Source organism: Ceratotherium simum, chromosome 24 (genome assembly GCF_057802395.1).
Source record: "Ceratotherium simum simum isolate JZ-2026a chromosome 24, ASM5780239v1, whole genome shotgun sequence".
In the NCBI taxonomy this organism is placed as follows: Eukaryota; Metazoa; Chordata; class Mammalia; order Perissodactyla; family Rhinocerotidae; genus Ceratotherium; species Ceratotherium simum.
The window spans coordinates 46,763,603-46,782,203 of record NC_141923.1 but is presented as its reverse complement, the minus strand read 5'-3'; the positions used below and the strand labels follow the sequence as shown (position 1 = coordinate 46,782,203).

Sequence of the window (18,601 nt, the reverse complement as noted above, 5' to 3'; positions counted from 1 at the left end):
GCCCAGTCAGCCTAGACCCTGGGCACCCCAGAACTGGGGTTCTCACTAAATACTGGAATGGTCTGGCAGTCAGGGGAAGAATTTCTAGTATTCACAGATGTCATCTGAGCTAAGGAAACAGGCCCATTTGAAGCAACAGCAGAGAAGGCTCAGTTAGAGTCTTTCCTTGTTGCCTTAATGAAGACTCGAGCCACGTCTACCTGGCCGGTTACAGCTGGGTTCCTGGATGGACGCAGTGGGCCCTACGGTCAGCAGTCGCCATAGCAAGAGCTGGCCTGGAGGTTCTTGGGCCCGAGGGCAGGAGCTGCCCAGATGCCTCTCTGGGGCTTTAAGAGCTCTACCCACCAAGCCACACATGGCTGAGGGCTTCTGGGCTGAGGTGGAAGCTGTTACCCACCAGCTGGTCTCCCTCTGCCTTGTGTGTGGAGGAGATACCACAGATCTGTTGTTATCAGACACACAATTAAAAAGTCACACTATTAGGAAACTCTGGAGTGTGAACAGATGGGCTTCTGCCACCACTTCGAATTTCTCAGCCACTCTGAGAGTGGTGGGGGTTACGACTCCCCAGGGCCCCAGAGAGAAGAGCTGGAGGATGGAAAGCAAGCATGCCAACTTGCACTCTAAAAGAGCAGCCACGAGGGTTTGGAGATTCTGGAGTAGAGAGCCCTGAGTGCCTCAGCCCCCTTTTTGGAACATGCAATCCCTAGCCTAGAAAATGGCATTTTGCTGCGTGTTGGCAAGAAATCCTGCAGCTGAAGCACTTCTCTCCAAACGGCGAGCATCTTTATTTATCCAAATCTCTCCACAGTGTTTGTTTAAAGGGGAGTGCTAGAGAGTAAAGCAAATTTTACAATGAGCATATGGATGGCTATAATTGCCGAGGGTTTTTTTTTTCCATATTTGCTAACTGGGTATATATAAAATTGTGTTTCTATTTTATAGATTTCACACCCTGAAGGCTGCTAATTTTTGCATGCATATGATTTTCACATGAATGGATGAAAACACTAAAATACTCTTCCCTCTGGATTGTCTAATTGCTCCAGCCCTACTCTGAGGGAAACAGTGGGTGGGGTGGGAGTGACCCTTCCATTCTGCCTGGCCCCCAGCCTCCTGGAGGCCGGATTGGCCTTTGTCAACTCGTGAGTTGGCACAGTTGTCTTCCAGATCCGTCCACACTGGAACTTGTGTCGGAAAGAACCCTGTCTGCTTCCCAGCGCTTTTCATATTGATCCATTTGCCAACCTTCCCTTTGAGAATTTTGAATACTGGAAACGACATTTGCCTCTGAATTAGCTGTATGGGGGAGCATGGATTGCAAAGATCTAAACGTATATCTAACCAAGGAAAACAAATACTGTGGTTTAGCCATTGGTTTCAACTTCTTATCCCACCAAACCGCCAACCACATTTTTAATTCTCTCCTCGCTCTGGCCCCAGTGCCCCCTGGGGAGATGTGAAGGAGCGAGGAAACGGCCTGAGTCTGGGCCACGGCCCTTTCCCTGCATGACAGGGAGAAGAGCTGAGGCCCAGGAAGAGAGCAGCTTCCCAAGGTCGCCACCAAGGCAGTGGTGACAATGAGACTGCCGGGCACTCAGTGCTGAGGTTTCTTCTGCCTCCCCCATAGGAGTTCACAGCTCTTAGCTGTCAGAGTTCCTCCCATTTCTCACTCCATCTTTTTCATCACTCAGTAGACAAGTGTGAGGTGCAGAAGGCCGTGGCTGGGTATTATGGGAGATTCAGAGGTATGCGAAAGCATTGCTGCTGTCTGCAAGGCACTTCCAAGCTGTTACGGACATGGAGGACCTCTGCAGGGTGAGAGGCGGGGAGGTACTGACAGTGGGGGCCCCAGCAGAACAGAAGAGGAGGCTCCAGGGGCTGCGTCCCGGTCAGAGGAGGAGGGCCTGGAGCCTGGAGAGGTGGGGAGGGTCCAGATGGTAGAGGGGCTGCAGGGGGCTGTGGTTAGAACGCACACAGCATTGTCCTGGGCGGTGGGAGGCACAGAGCAGACACCTCGCCCTTCCTTCTGAGTGCCTGGGGCTGAGGGTTGACAGGCTCCCGCCGTCGCTGCGGGCGTGCGGGGAGCATCGGCCCTGGAGGCAGACCCCCGTGGGTTCTTGTCTCAGCTCCCTGCTAGCCGGCTGACCTGGACAGTCACTCAGCCTCTCTGAGCCCCACTTAGGAACTGGACACCCGACACAGGCTTGGACTCAGAAGAGGCACTCACATGCCATGGGTCTGAGCCAGGCCCGATTCTAGGCACCAGGAGCAGAGCCACGTCCTGCTCCAATGGAGCAAACATTCAAAGAGGGGAGACAGCAAATAAATACATAATATATTGGTGTTGGTGACGGCTATGAAGAAAGATAAAGCAGAGGAAAAGCATGGAGGAGAGGTTCTGTTCATATACAGTGAACAGAAAGTCTTTCCTAAGGAGACAGTAGAGCCAGAGACATGAAAGCAGGGAGACAGTGAGCCAATGGAACGTCCAGGGACCAACATTCTCGGCAGAGGGAGCAGCAGTGCAAAGGCCATGGGGTAGCAGAGGGCCGGGGACAGAGTGAAGGAAGGGCACAGCTGGACAGGGATAGGGACAGAGAGGTAGCAAGGGGCCAGACCACGGCAGACCATGGCAGGGTGGCTTTTGCTCGGATGGGAAGCTGCTGGAGGGTTCTGAGCAGAGGACTGACGGCCCGTGACTGTGACCAGCTAGTTTTAGTCACCGGTTTTCTTCCAGCTGCCCGTGTTCACAGCAGCCTCTGTGTGTCTACCAGACCTCCGAGGGTGGTTGAAGCTGAATGTAGCCCTCTGTGCTGGCCCGACAGTCCCCTGAGCCCTCCCAGGGAGGCACACCAGCCATTCCCCCTGGCAGGTAGAGCCAGGTGGCACCAGGCAGACTTTCTCCTTGTTCTTAGAGTCCCTCTCACCAACATAACCTTTGTCCCCTGCAGAGTTCCAGCTGCCCATGCCTGACCCTGACATCAACAACAGGCTGGAGTCCCTGTGCCTCAGTATGACCGAGCACGCCCTGGGAGGTGAGTGTACCCCCCGGCCTGGCCAGGCACACCTGGAGGACTGCCGGCCATCTTCCGTCCACACTCTGGCAGCAGCTGGGGGCAGTGGGCGGGGCACAGGAGGGGTGGGCAGGGGACGAGAGAGAGAGTGGCCTCAGGTGCTGGGGGACCCTCGTCTAGCCACCCCACACCGAGTGGCCCACAGCCCAGCCCCTCCTCCTCTTCTGGGAGATGCACAGGTACCCCGTGCACACTGGACTCCCACCCCACCAGCAGAATGGCCAGAGGCCCGGGGAGGCAGGAACACAAGTCGTGGCTCGTAGTGGGAACATCCCCCACAGCACTGGATTCTTTCCTTCTGGGCACTAGATCTCCCAGGCGGGTCCAGGCTTATCCTAACTTGCTCTAAAAATAGAATTTTTGAAGCAAAAATCCCCACTTGTTTTTATATCTCCCTGTTCCAAATGGCTTCCACGATGGCTGGAAGTGGAGGGGCTGAAGTGCCCCTCGTAGGATGGCAGGGAGGTCTCGTTGGCCGTGTCTGGTGTGCAGGGCTGCAGCCCGGGAGGCGCTCCCAGGAGCCACTGGGCCGGCTGCCGTCTGTTTGGTCTGAAGCGGTCGTCACACCAGCCCCGGGAGGCCGTCCACGCCAGTGCATCTCTCCGGGCTGGACTTAGCGCCAGCCCTGGGGATGTTTGGCAGGCAGAGGAGAGATGTCCGCCCTTCCTGCCCACCTCCGGGAGGCTCTGAGTCACAGGGATCCGGAGAGGCCTCCTGTGACCCTTCCTGCTGGCCCTCCCCTGGCTGGCTGTGCTCACCCACGCAGACATGGGCCGACTGTGTGCTCTCCGGCGGTGGTGGGGAGAAGGGCTGCCGCCAGCTGCTGCTCCGAGGCCTGTCTTCCCAACCAGGGATCTTTAGATCTGTAGCCTCTGTGACACAGTCTTCTTCTGAAAGCAAGCCTGAGACGGGTCAGTGCTCTTCAGTGAGCGGAGTGGAGAGCTGGGACTGCTCCCACCCCCCCGCGCCCGTGAGGCTCCACACCCAGAGAAGGCCTCCGCCTGGGACAGAAGGGGACAGCGGAGGGCCTCCCGGGGCTGCGAACCAAACCAGGCTGACAGGGGGAATGCACGCTTCTTCTGTGACCTCCCCGGGTGCCAGGAACCCCATTTGCAAACACTGCTCTCTCCCTTGGCCATTCAGATCCTAAAAGCTTCCCAGCATCATTGGTCCATCCTTAGTACCTCTGGGGGGAGGTGCCACCAGCTCCTCTTCTTCAGCCAACTGAGGAGATTGGGTCAGCGCACCAATAACCCCGATGAGTAATGGGAAACTACCCAAAGATCCGTCTACGGATGAATATGGAAGAACAAAATGTAGGATAGCCATGCAGTGAAATTTCATTCAGCCTTAAAAAGGAATGAAATACTGATACATGCTGCAACATGGATGAACCTTGGAAACGTTATAGTAAGTGAAAGAAGCCAGACACAAAAGACCACACAGTGTATGATCCCATTTATGAATTTATGAAACGTCCAGAGTAAGCAAATCTATAGAGACAGAAAGTATAGATTAGTGGTTATCAGGGGCTGCAGGCGGTGAGAGTGGAGAGAGACTGCTAATGGGCACCAGAGTTCTTTTTAGGTTGATGAAAATATTCCGGAATTAGATAGTGGTGATGGTTGCACAACTCTGTAAATATACTAAAAACCACTGAATTCTACACTTTAAAAGAGTGAAATTTGTGTATACGAATTATATCTCAATTTTTTAAAAAGGGAACCCCCAGACCCTGAGTCATGAAGCCCAGCTCAGTGCACTGCAGGGGCTGGCGGGGCGGGGCCTCTCACGTCTCTGCGAGTCACTGCGGTGGACTGGCCTTCCCCAGGGCTTGAGACAGCTCAGATCATTGGCATGCTGGAAGCTCTGATCCAACTGCCAAGTACTAACGTCGTCATCATCAGTAGCAGGAGTGCCAAATGCAAGAGCATTATTAAAGGGAGGTTTTCATTGAAAAGACTTCATTTTTCAGCTCATTCTTCTATTTTTACAGAAAACCTCTGTGAACTGATGTTTTCTTGCTAATGTTTTCATCGTGTTAATCTCCTAAGCCTTTTTACTGCTGTGTTTTTCCCAGTCATCCTCTCTGGTGGGAAGCCTCGTAAGCAGTTTCCTCAGCAGAGAATGCACATGAGGTTCCAGGTGGCCCCACTGGCACGGTGACCATGTGCCCTCCACTATGACAGCACCTCTTTGCTGGCTGACCCCTTCCAGGTGCCCGGGAAGATGACCTTGCTGGGGACAGAATGCCAATGAATTAAGCCATTTTACAGGAGGACAAATGACTAGGGAGAGGAAAGCAGAGTAAAAGAGGCCCGTGTCTCAGGACAGGACAGGGAGGGCGTCCAAGTTCCCAGGTCACCACATCCCAGGAGGGCCATTCTAAGGCGGCTGGTTCAGGGCTCCAGGCTCTCACAGTCTCTGTTCCGCTAGTCTCCTCCACTACTGCTGCCCTCCTAGTCCCGTCTAGGCTACTGTTCTCTTTGGCCTCCCTTTCCATCCTTTCTTCCCCCTGCCCAGCCCCTTTGACAGAACCCATGAGGAAGCCCAGGGAGTGGGTTGCCTCTGCCGTCTTGGTTTGTGAGTCTTTTATTCAAGGCTTTCTTCTGGCTCTGTTGGGCTTGCTCCTGACTAGTGGTCCCGGGTATTCAGGAAACCTGGCCTGAACCGGGACCACCTGAGTGATCATACCCAAGCCTGGCCATGATCTTCCTCCCGCAGAGGGTTATCTGGGCAGAAAACCCAGATAACCCTCTGGGTTGTATCATGGCTACAAAAGCGAGGCTCCTCCCAACAGACGGAGTCTGTGGTGACTCATACCATAAAGAGGAATGCATAGTCCACTCTCTGTTGTTCTGGGGTTCATGTGTCACATGACTGCCTTACCATTCCTCCCCCTTTTCTCACTCCTTCTTGCGACTTAGAGCCCCACTTCTAGCCAATATGGGGACTTTGTGCTAATTAGAAAAAGGCTTCACTTTCTCAAGATGCTGTTCTGCAATTTGTTTGAAATTTGTCATAATAACTATAAAACCCATGATGGTTGCATGTGAATGGCACCCTCTGGAGTTGTGCAGTGCACAACTTGCACAACTGTAAATGATGAGTCTGGACTTACCTGTTGGTCATTTCCCTGCAGATGAATACCATCACCCTTGGAGGATGAGGTATGGAGTTAGGATTCTGTGAAAATGCAACTTGGGGTTGGGTTAGTTGAGATTTTCATGTTTCCAGCTCCTCACTTCCACAGCTATGAAGGGTCGGCATTAATGAGTGGGCCAGTGAGTGCCAGCACAAGTGTGCACTGCACTTCTACAGACGAGGGAGTGACCTCTAAAATCCCTCATGCACACACATGCATGTGCACACTCACACACACCCACTGTTCTGCCACGAGCAGTTACCACTGCAGAGCCCCTGCGGGAGGCTCAGGCTGACCCACAGAGGGCAGGGAGAGGACAGTGACTGAAGGCTCACATCTGGGCCTCCAGGATTGATGACCTGATACCACAGACACCACACTCAGGGGCCATTTGCTTCCCTACTTTAAAATCACTCCAAAAATGGTTGTAGAACTTTACACACAACACACACGCACACAAGTAAGACTGGGGAAATCTCACTAAGATGGGGGACTGCATGAATGTCAGTGTCTTGGTGGTAAGGTTCTAGTTTTACAAAATGTCACGCTGGGGGAAACCTGCTGCTGTTTCTTACAACTTCCTGTGAATCTACGATGATCTCGATAAAAATCTCAATTAAGGAAACATTTCTCCTCCGAGTCCCTGCTGGAGAGACACCAGCTGGATGCGACCCCTGCGGAGGCCAGGAAACCCCCACAGCGGGCTCTGCACCGCTGCACGTTGCTTAGGCCCCCGCTTTCCCCGCAGCCCCCCGCCACTCCCCTCCCACCCCGTGGTTCTGCCCACCGAATCGAGATGCTCCGTCTGGGAGAGCAGCTTTGTGACATCAAGGCTTAGACCAGGACGCTTCTGCTCACACCTGGATATCAGCGAAACAAGGAGGCATCCTGCATCCCTCCCTGGCCTTCATTTAGTAGCCGCTGAACACAGTCGTTTCTCCCTCCTACGATGGCTAATCCATGCCCCTTCCTGCTCACTGGATAAGCCCGTGTCAGCTCCAGCATGGACCACTGCAGGGGTCCTCCTGCCACCAGCCTTAGCCTTCTTTAGGTCATGTGACACAGCCGCCAGAGAAACCACCCTAAAATCAGAGCTGGTTACTCTACTGCTTATAATTCCCCGGTTACCCATGTCCACATGCCTGTCCATAGTGCACAGGACCCTTAGAGTCTGATTCTGAGGACTCTTCTATAGTCCCCTGTGTAAGCAGCCATCGGCTCCCCCTGCTGTCTGTCTCACTCATGGCCTCTGATATGCATGTCCCCCACTTTCTCTATAGCCTGCTTTCACTGACTTTCCATAACATAGACATGGCGTACTGTGGGTGGCCTCAGCACTCTCCCACTTGCGCGATATCTTTCAGTTCCAAGCACCCACAACATCTAACTATGGTATCTCTGCCTCCAAAATTCTTGAGACAAAGAATCTGGATCGGTTTGGGTCAGATGCATCCCCCTGGTCTGCTCAGCTGTAACCAGGGGCCAGAGTCATGGCCACCTCATCCCCAGTCTTTCAGCGGGGACTCGGGGTGAGAGGGAGATGCTCCCAAAGAAAGGGATATGAGCTAGACAGGTCCACCTGCATGTCTAGTGCAGACCCCCCGGCTCTTCGACCACATCTCCTACCACTCCTCCATCCCCCCATCCTCTTCATCCTAAACCTCCATCCCACCCCCAGCCCCACCATTGATGACCATCATCACGCCTATCCATGAGATGTGTGCACTCCCCACCCTCGTCCTCTCCTGCCTGCTCCTCTCTTCTCCGACAGCACCATCTTACAAAAGGCTTTTTCTTTCTCCGTGAAACTGTCCTTGACTTCCGGAGGCAACTGAAACATTCCTTCCTCCACGTTCCTGCTGTGCCTGCTACACACTCCATTATAGGATTCTCACTCCTCTGTCATTGTGGGTTAACACGTCTGTGTCCTCACTAGGATGTGAGTACCTAGTGGGTAAGGATTAGGTCTTTAAATCTTGGTTCCCAGACTCATTATGGCTCCTGGCAAAAATAGCTATCCGCCAGATGAGTGGGTAGGGGTATGAGTGAATGAGTAAATGAATGAATGAATGAATTTAGCCCTTGTCTGTCCTCAGAGACTGGGAGGCCAACTGCATGGCATTGGGGTAGGTAGGCATGAACGGAGCTTTTTACTCACCCGTGCCCATGGTGTACTTCTTTCCCTCACAGACGGCGTTGACCGGACCTCCACAATTTAGAAGCTGAAGATGAGAGCGACCGCGCTGGCCGTGAAATCGACTGCTGCGGGTCCAGTGTCAGCCATCTGCAGGGCTGCACAGAATCCTCCAAATACTTTGCAGCCTTTTTTCCCCTGGTCCCTCTCCCATTTTGATTTTGTGAGAGCGTAGGTCGTCCTTGTAAACATATCAGTAGCCCTGGGCTTGGTTATTTTGTCATTTGTTTCTGTCATGGGATGGCTTGGTGTGGGGGTGGGGAGGGGTCTCTAAGGAAACCTGAGACTGGGGTGGGGTGGAGAGTATGCAAGTGGCTTCCTGGATGGAAAGGAGGAGAAAAAGAGTACAGCCATGAAGGAGGTGAGACACCGCAGGGAGGCAGAGCCCAGCCCTGGAGCCTTCTGGAACCCGTCCTGCTCCTCGCAGTCAGGTGAGGGAGGAAGTCATGGATACGTGCGACCAAAGCAAGACGGTGGCTCCCCTTTTCTGTCCCCTGATTGGGGTCCCCGAGGCCCCTGCCTGGATGAGAGGCCACGTGGCAAGTGGGGAGAAAGGAGAAAGTGCCCCCGACACAATTTCAGATAAACTTTGATTTGTGTATTGTTTACATAACGATTTTAAAGGGTACATAATTCGTAAAGAGTTTGGATAGAACTTCTCTTCCTACTATGGTTTTTGTAAAGGATTTGTTGATATGAATTCACTTTTTCCTCTATTTTTATACTAGCAGCAGGGTTGTCTTTTCAAATGGCTGCCAAGCTCTGCTTCCCGGAGAGGCACAGGCCAACCGGCTTTCACCTGTGGGGGGAGCATGTGGGTGGACTTGAAGGACGAAGATGTGGCTGGATGGGCACAAGGAGACAGCACCACGTGGTCAGTTAGGGTTTGCTCACAGGTCACCTAGAGGTCCTAGAAGAATGCTGCAGCCCCTTTCTGTGCTGGATTTGCTTCTCACCCAGGGACCTCTGCTCCTCACCCTCCATGGGTGTCATCCCAGCAACCCCGGCCTCGCCCCCCACACCCAGCTGGGACAAGGACCACTGGAGGAGAAAAGGCAAGGACCCACGTTTTTCCCTTGCCAGAGGCCTTAATACCCAGATGAGGAGCTCAAAACATGCTTACAGTGCAGTTCTGCAGGAACCTGAGGCTGGGGCTGCACCCCCTTGGCTGGCTCCCTGCTGAGGACGAGGAGGAGAGCAGGGCCCAGCAACCATGTATAAACGTCAGTCAGCAAGTGGCAGAGAGAGCTGCGGGGAGACGCGTGGCCCAGGTGGGCAGTGAAAGAAGATGCGTGAAGGGTCAACTTCATGATGGAAAGGACGGTTCCGTCCACATGTATAGTCAGGGACTGGCTGTGTCTATCCATCCACACAGAAGGTTACGTGGTGAGAGATTCACAGGCTATGCTACCACAAAGTAACGGTTCTATTTCTTAAGGGCAAGAAAGACTGTGTTTCTGAATTAGATGCAACGGAGGCTATTAGAGGAAATCAAAGAGGAGTTGTGCTCTGCACTGGAAAATTGGGTTGTGTGAAAGATGGTGTGAATGCTCAGCCAGAGGCAAGAGCAAGGAGATGGTATAAGGCCTGTTTATTCAGGGGGTGAGTCTGGTGCCATTTTTGTATTTAGCGAAGACAGAGTTGAAATTGAAGAGATCAGACCATGAAAATCACTGCACATTTATGTTTTTTTTTAAGTTAATGAAGTAAATACAGATTTAAAAGGCCTTAATGAGGGGGCCGGCCTGGTGGTATAGCGGTTGTGTTCGTACCTTCTGCTTCGGCAGTGCGAGGTTCGCCAGTTCAGGGTTCACCAGTTCGGATCCTGTGCGTGGACCTACTCACCGCTCATCAAGCCATGCTGAGACGGCGCCCCCCATAGAAGAACTAGAAGATTCTACAACTAGGATATACAACTATGTACTGGGGCTTTGGGGAGAAGAAAAAAAGGCCTTAATGAAATCCAAACAACTTTCTTTTACCTTCAGGATTAAAAATGTACACCCAGTGCAGCACTGGACATTGTAACAAGGCTTTTGAAGTTTTTTTAAGGTCTAAAAAGGTGGGAGCATCTTGACTGTAGAGAGCATGTAGCAAGCAAAGAAGGCTTGAACCCACAGTGTCATGTATTGCATAAAAACAAGAGACCTCTCCTTGGGTGACTGCATTCTAAAGATGCGAATCCCTGTACAGAAGGAGGCAGCATTTTTTAGTTGATTTGTTTGAATCAAGTGCCATTAACATTCGCCGTCCACACCCCTTTTCTAAACCAGCTTAGTGTCACTTGGGGACTGTGTTGGGATGGATGATCACTGTGAGGTGGGAAGCACAGGGCAAAGAGGTGGAAGGCCAAAGGTAAGAGCAGAGGGTTTGCGAAGGTGTTTTTTGTATGCTAAGAAAGTTAATAAAGAGAAGAAAAAACAATGCTATTACATATCTCATAGAGAAAGGAGAAAACCTTCAGATCTGCTGCAAAATAGATGTATCCATAAAGACTCGGATTGTTCAGAAAACAGATTGTGGACACAATCTGTTAGCATGAATCCTTTAAAAGGAAGAATACCTTAAAGTATTTGCAAATCTGAATTTCTATTTATTCCTTTACTGAATATAGAAACAATGGTTATCTGATTATTAGAGATATTATTTTGGATATGTTACTTATTAACTTGCTATGGCTGGTAACCATGATAAAGTCTGTTATTAATAACAACGTAATTCTTTTTTTTTTTAAAAGAAAAGCTTATTTTTCATTGACCATGTATAGATTTATCTACTTAGTTGTGTTTTGCTACTAGTGTTTTATTTTTTTTTTAAGTTGACTGTTCCGATAAATTTTAGGAGCCGCTCCCCACCTTATTTTGAGTCCTGTGTTGACTGCAGGTATACAGCTCAATTTAAAAATCCTAAAGCAAAAGAATTTTATTTATAAAAGAATCAAACAGTTGCATGCATAGGGCTGTGAAGTCAGATACTGAGTAATAAAGCAGTGCCTTTGTTCGTATTTACCCGTCGACCCCGATGCAACTGTTTCATATCAAGTAAATAGTAAATGTTAAAAATCGCAGAGTAAAATCTATTTCACTACATGTGTTTTCCCCTTGTTCTGATTTAAGCAGTGTGTATTTGGCATCTCTACACTGTCCCAGGGACAGAGTGTTCTACAATATTGTTACCATGTATGATGTTTTATTGGTGCTTTTTATTCATAGTGGTTTCTTACCGGAAACAGTAGGAAGACACACGTGAACTGTGTGCAAGAAATGAAACATTGCTGCTGATATGTTTTTTTTTCCCACGTGCTTTTTAAGTTTCACTTTTTAAATGAGGGCCAGCAAGCGAAACAGACACTGCTGGGTCTGCCTGCAGAGGGGGGCTGTTGCACCAAGCGCTCAAGTCCCGCGTACCGACAGTCCCTTTTTGGTGCTCAGGATTGGAGCCAGAGCTGGGCGCCCTCTCCCATCTGTTCGAAGAGACACTGAGATAGTGAGTGTTTTCTTTTGAGGTGTCGTTGGCTGCCTTTTACAGAACGGGAGCCTTCTCTGGGTCCTTGTTCTTCTGCACCTCTTGAAGCTACTTCTGGGGCAAGGTTTGTAGATGTGTATTTCCCCACCAGACCCGGATCTCACCGTGAGCCTGGGCTGGGGGGGCCGAGCTGAGCTGGATGCCTGGGCATGCAACCAGAAGGGGAGGAGAAGCAGGCCCCGTCTCGCCGGCCCTCTGGAGATGTCTGCAGAGGCCGCGCCAGCCTGGATGCAAGGAAGCAACCTGCCCGCGGCGCCCGGTGTGCCTGCCACAGGAAGGACCTGGGGAAGGAGAGTTTGCACATGGGGCTGTGATAACACTAATGTTGGTTTTTTTTTTTTTTTACAAGTCATCAGAGATGTTTGCAACGTGAGTTTTATTTTTTTGTAATTCCTTTATCTTTACTTAAAGGTGAATGTGTATTCCTCTGGGAGGAATAGGAAGAAAACAGGAATGTTAATAATGTCAAAGAGAAGACTTCCTCCCTTATTAATATATAATCCTCGTGTATTTATGCCTACTGTAAGCTGACTTTTAAAAAGCTTCCTTTCGTTGCATGCCCCATGCAGGCATCCCTGTTGTACATGCATGCCTTTTGTCCTGTTTTCCTGTATAAAGTTAGTGAACAAAGAACTATTTTTGCCTAGTTCATGTTGCCAAGCAATGCATATTTTTAAAATTTGTCATATATGGAAATAGCATGTTTGTTACATGTAAAAGCTTTACTGATATACAGAAATACTAATGTTTGAAGATGCTGTTCTTTGCAAGTGTACAGTTTTCAAATGTTGTTACCAGTGAAACACCCTTGTGGTTTAAACTTGCTACAATGTATTTATTACTCATTTCCTCCCATGTAACTAAGATTCATGGCTATATTTCATATCAACGTTATATTGAAAGTGAAGGGAAATGATTAATACAAGGTTTTGTAACACTGGTGTGGTGTGTGTGTCTTTTATTCTTTTTGTCAATATAAGGGATTAGAAAACAAGAATTGAGTCTTAGAAGTAAGCCGGCAAGAATTAATGAGCATGACATCTCTGTAAATGAGTCCCACCTGACCGTTCTATGCAACCTGTGTCTTCAACTATGAGCTTTTTAACCAAAAGGGCAAGAGATATAAAAATGTATGCAGTTTGATCTGTGCCCAGAGTAGCCAATAAATGTGTCGCCTGACTTAGGGGCATGTTTCTAAATACAAACTCTAACTTGCAGGTGATATGGTTTATAGCTTGCTCTCCACCCTCAATACCTCTGAAATCATATTTCATTCCTTAACCACGGCGTAAAAAAGCAGCCTCCTCGGAGCCTTGGCTTTCAACTACACATGGCTTGAATCTCATCCTAATATTCTAATTCCAGTGTGATATGTAAATATATTAATATGAATTCTAAATAATGTTAGTCAAGCATATGGCTGGAGAGACTAACCTGGGCTTGAATTCTGGCTCCAGCATTCTCTGGCTGTGTGATGTTGGGCAAGTTACTTAACTTCTCTGAGCCTTGAGTTTGGTTTGTTTTTCGGCCTATGGTACTCAAGGTTTAACCTGTAATCAAAAAAAAAAAAAAAAGGAGGAGACAAAAGAAAACATAGGATATAGAGGTTATTGCTACCAAACCTAGGAACCCCAAGATTTCTCTGAGGCAACTACAACTTGACAGTGTAACAACCACCACATAACAACTCTCTTTTCATCAGGCTCAAGCTGTTCAAAAGACATGCAAAGTCCAGAATTGTCCCTGGAAACATGAAGAAATGCCTTGCAAGCTGAGATGTTAAATGAAATTCCTCCTAAAGTTAAATTCTCATAACCCAAATGAGCTACATCTCAGGGTGTGACTCAGAGTACTCTAAAGGGAGGGGGTAAGTGTACAAGAGAAACGTCGAGTCTCGCCTTTGAAATGTGTGGGCTGTGGATGAGTGTGAGCGCGGTGAGGTGAAGGCAGAGGGAACATAACTGGCCCACACAGGGCCTGAAACCAGGCTGTTAGCAATTTTCATCAGCAAAGGTGTCGCTCTTTGCCAGCAAACTTTGTAGTAGAATGTCCAGTCCTGGAGAGAAGGTTACTTGTGTAGTAAAGCTTTTAGGATTCCCCCAACAGTCCTCTCCCAAAAAGAGATTTAATTTCATTTATTACACCTATATAGCACACTGGCTTGGAAGAGGCTGCGATGGGTTTGAGCCAGGAGTCCAGAAGGGGCACAGATGCGTGCCATCAACTCATGCTCTCAATGCTGATGAGAAAGGTGCCAAGGGGGCAATACAGAAAGGATCCAAACTCTTGTGAAAGACCTTGGCTGGGTCCCTCTGACAGTCACTACATCTGTCAGTGGCCCTGCCTCCCGATCAGCCCAAGACCCGTTGTCCCTGGAGGTTGAGGGGATGGCTTGGGGGCAGTGAAAAATCTCATCCAAAACTAGAACCCCATCCTTCTCTAGAAAGATGTGGAATGGGCGGGGTGGATCTGGCCCACCCAGAAGCACAGAGAGGCAGCCCTCACTGTGTCTGTTTCTCCTTTCCCAGTGGGCATTGCTAGCACGCCACACCCCAGCACCAGTCTCCCAGATAGCGTCCCACAGGCTCCTGCAAGCACTTCCATTTTCTATTTTCCATCCACACATCATAATACTTGAAAACCCCCTTCCCTGGGCGCTTCAGCCTCTGGATCCTCGACAGCAACTCTAGAATGCCCTTGCTGACTCAGTGCTTCTCAAACCATCTGTGAATTTCAGTTGCAGTGCAGGCTATTTATTTCCAATCCACATAGTCCAATTCTTTTGTTAAATGCAATAAAAATAAAAGAAAAAAATTACAAGCTCCCAATACTGTACTAGATTCAACAGACAAAATGATTCTGTCACATTGCTATAAAGTAGCCCTGTTCTGGCTCCCTAAGCTCTGGGGTCAGCCTGCAAAATCCTTCCGGGAGATTGACTCCAGGATGAGACGAGGGAAATCCTGATGCCAACGTCTCCATTCACCCAGGCCAACAATGCCCACAATGCAGTAGGGAAGTGACCATCAGGTCTGAGGAATGCCTAGAAGTCAGCCCAAGAATGGCATGTGCTTGGTTCACTAGTGATTTCGAAGAACTGCAAACAATATTGTTGAGAAAGGGGACATGTTGGCAGAGGGGGGTCCAGAGGGTAATGGACTGGTCGGCCTTTGGAAATGGGTCAAGCAATAGAGCGCTGTTTCCAAAACGCCCCTGAGACTGTGGCCTCCACGCTCCCCACTCTCAGTTTCTGGCCCGGATGGACTGAGAGCAGAGGGTGGCTCCTCTGCGTGCGTGTGTCTGTCCACACATCTGACACACAGGTAGGGGGAGCAGGAAACCTGGGTGACTGGGAAATGGGAAACCTGGGCAAAACTTAAGCACCACATCTCAGTTATCCCTGAGGAGCTCCACTGGAGCGAATGATCTTCCGCTGTGTCCTCCCGGCGCCCACCTGGCCCAGTCGCTCCCTCCAACCAGCCTTGCCTGTGGGGCCCTAGTGCACAGACGTTGACTCCTCTGTGACGTAAACCTGCGGATTCAATGTCTGAGAATTCCCTCCATGGAATATTTTTCCCTCAAGTGGTTTCTACTTCAATTTTTAAAGCCAACGGAGAAAAATTTTGGCAATGTTACAAAGCTCAGCCTTTATAAAAAGACAGCTTTGTGTTTACACTTGACTCAGCGTGCCTGTTTTTAAATACGGTGTTCCACAGTTTCTTGAGGTTTTATTTTTTTAAGTCCCATCCAGGAGAAACAAAATTGGAGCTTTGGTGAGTGAGACGGTCCCACTAGAGCTGTTGGAACTCGAGATGGCTGAGAGGTTCCAGTTAAACCCCCTGTGGGGATCACAGCCGGGACTGGGTGTCCCTGTTTGCACCAACGTCCTTGGGAGGTAGTTTCGGTTTTCCATGCCATAAAAATTCTAACAGGCTGAGGAGTGAGGTTAGATGAACCTACGAAACCCCAAAATTAAACCTGTCCAATTGGACCTCGCCACTCTGCTTTCTGTTATGCTGATCCCAGATCTGTTCACTGGGAAAAGGCCAGACATGGAGATCCTGTACCTGTACCTGTACCTGACTGAGTCCTTTTTGGCATCGACCTGTGACCCTGTTACTCATCCAAGATGGACTATGTGGATGAGACAGCAAATTGTGGATGAGAGAAATACAATACATATATGACAAATCGTCTCCCTCCATCTGTCGCCAGATGCACATATCCAGTCCCAGGGCAGAGAGCAGGCCCTCCACACTTCTCCCGTCCCTGTGCGGCGGGGTCTGGATGGCTCCATCTCCTGACTGCTCCACCTGCTCTCCTAAGACAGAATCCACGCCCTCATTTACCTGCAGTCACTGCGATGCTCCAGTGCTTCTAAAGTGTGCATATCCAACTCGTCTCCCCAAAAAAGGCTTCGGCGGGCAGGCCCCAGGTTTGCTGTCTTCCTTGTATAGCAGGAGTTCCTGAGGGCCAGCTGCTGACCAGCTGGATGTCGAGAGACAGAGGCTACCTTGCAGGACACAAACACCAAGTTCCTTCCAGAAACAGCAGGTAAAGTCCAGCTACAGTGGGGCCTCTTCGAAGCCTAAGCCCACCTGAGAAAACCAGAGATGCCCCAGCAGGCCCCCTGGGGTCCTTTTAGTCTCTCAGCCTGAATGATATGAGCCCAGGGGTCAGGGATCCACAGGAGGGCAGGAAGGAGGGCAGGGGCCAGTGCCCTCCTCCCGGCCCCCAGAGCCCAGGGGAAGCCAGCAGGCAGAGCTCGGCCTTGTCGTTGGCTCCCTGGGGAAGCTGCGCTCATAGCAGGGGCAGGCAAACAGCAGCCAGGCCACCCCGCTCCCTCGGCAGAAAGCGAACAACACCCACAAAAAGCAGGGACTCCTGGAGAGAGCGTCAGGGGCATTCCAGATTTGGGGGCAAGAGAGAGTGTGTGAGTTGCAGGAACCGAAATAAGTCAATATGCGACCGGAATGGAGAATGCAGAGACAGGAGAGCGGTGAGTGTGGGGCGGGGACAGCATGGAGGCAGTGGTGGTCACAGAGGACCCCATGAACATGACAAAGAATGTGGACTCCACGTTAAGGACAATGGCTGCCCTTGCCTGCGAGCAATGTGTCCCGGAGAAGGTGCTTTGTTCTGTGAGACACAAGAGCACAAGTGAGAAGGCTCCTCCCATCCCCTCCCTGGAGGCCGTCAGTGGTAGTTTCTTGCGCGCCCACCAGAAGATATTTTATACTTTTACAAACACTGATATATTTTCTCCCTTCTTACATACAAGAGAGCGCACTCCTCACACTGCTCGTCATCATGTGGTATTTTTCTTTTCTCACTTAAATCAGTTTTGGAAACTGTTCTCAGTCACTGCCTCGTACTTCCTGATGGTTGGGCAATGCTCCGCTCTGTGGATGAACGGGCTTCTTGTCTATGAACTGCCGGACACTCACGCTGCCTCACTCCTCTAGCACAAACAAGGCCCACGAGGACAGAGCTGTACGTGGCTCCCTGCACATATGTGCCAGGGTCCCCAAGCGGGCAAGTGGCATTGCTGGATGAAAGAGGAGCATATCAGTCAGGCTCCTCCAGAGAAACACCAGGAAGGTGTCAATGTAGATGCAGAGATAGACATAGAGACAGACAGAGACAGAGACAAGACAGAGACAGAGACAGAGACACAGAGGCAGAGATAGAGACAGAGGCAAGACAGAGACAGAGACAGAGACACAGAGGCACAGATAGAGACAGAGACAAGACAGAGACAGACACACAGAGGCAGAGATAGAGACAGAGGCAAGACAGAGACAGAGATAGAGACAGACAGAGATAGAGACACAGAGACAGAGATAGAGATAAGACAGACAGAGATAGAGATAGAGACAAGACAGAGACAGATAGAGACAGAGACAGAGACAGAGATAGAGATAGAGACAGAGATAAGATAGAGAGAGAGAGATAGACAGAGATAGAGACAGAGACAGACAAAACAGAGACAGAGATAGAGACAGAGACAAGACAGAGACAGAGATAGAGACACAGAGACAGTGATAGAGATAAAGACAGAGACAGAAATAGAGACAGACAGAGATAGAGACAGGGACAGAGATAGAGGCAGAGACAGAGATAAGACAGAGACAGAGATAGAGACAGACAGAGATAGAGATGTGAGAGAGAGACTTCTTTGAAGGAATTACTCAATTGTGGGGCTGACAAGTCTGAAATCTGCAGGGCCAGTCAGCAGGCTGGAACCTCAGGCACAAGCTGATGCTGCAGTCTTGAGGCAGAATTTCTCCTTCTCCCAGAAACCTCAGTTTTTGCTCTTAAGACCGTCACACTGATTGGGTGAGGCCCACCTGCATCATCAAGGGTAGTCTCTTTTACTTGACGTCAGCTGACTGTAGATGTCAGCCACATCTACAAAACACCTTCACCACAACACCTAGTGTTGGATTAAAGACTGGGTATGCAGCCTCGTCCGGTGGACACATGACACCAGCCCTCACAGGTATCACAGGTTGTTTTGCTAATTTTTCCCGAGTTGCCCTCCATAGAGCTACCTTCCAGCAGCAGTGGATGATGGTGCTTTATCTCCTATACTCTCAGCAATTCCTAGATCCCCCAATTTTTAATATTTTCCAATCTAGTAAGTGAAAAATACTACAT

The 18,601-nt window shown here is 49.9% G+C and overlaps 1 protein-coding gene across 9 annotated transcripts in view; it reads left to right on the top strand.

Moving 5' to 3' along the window:
- SAMD4A (sterile alpha motif domain containing 4A) overlaps window positions 1-12,878 on the top strand; it is a 214,072-nt gene extending 201,194 nt beyond the window's left edge. For 7 of the 9 annotated variants that reach the window (XR_015556192.1, XR_015556190.1, XR_015556191.1 and 4 more), the window contains 2 exons: window positions 2,955-3,038; window positions 8,413-12,878. Coding sequence is in view for 4 of the 9 variants with exons in the window: in XM_004426173.3 (XP_004426230.1) it covers window positions 2,955-3,038; window positions 8,413-8,441 (113 nt within the window). In the remaining 5 variants the exon portion in view is untranslated. Of the gene's footprint in view, window positions 1-1,694; window positions 1,819-2,954; window positions 3,039-8,412 lie in introns of those variants that run through there. The other 2 variants (XR_015556189.1, XM_087448501.1) reach the window with 2 other exon arrangements.
- The last annotated feature ends 5,723 nt before the right edge of the window (window positions 12,879-18,601 follow it).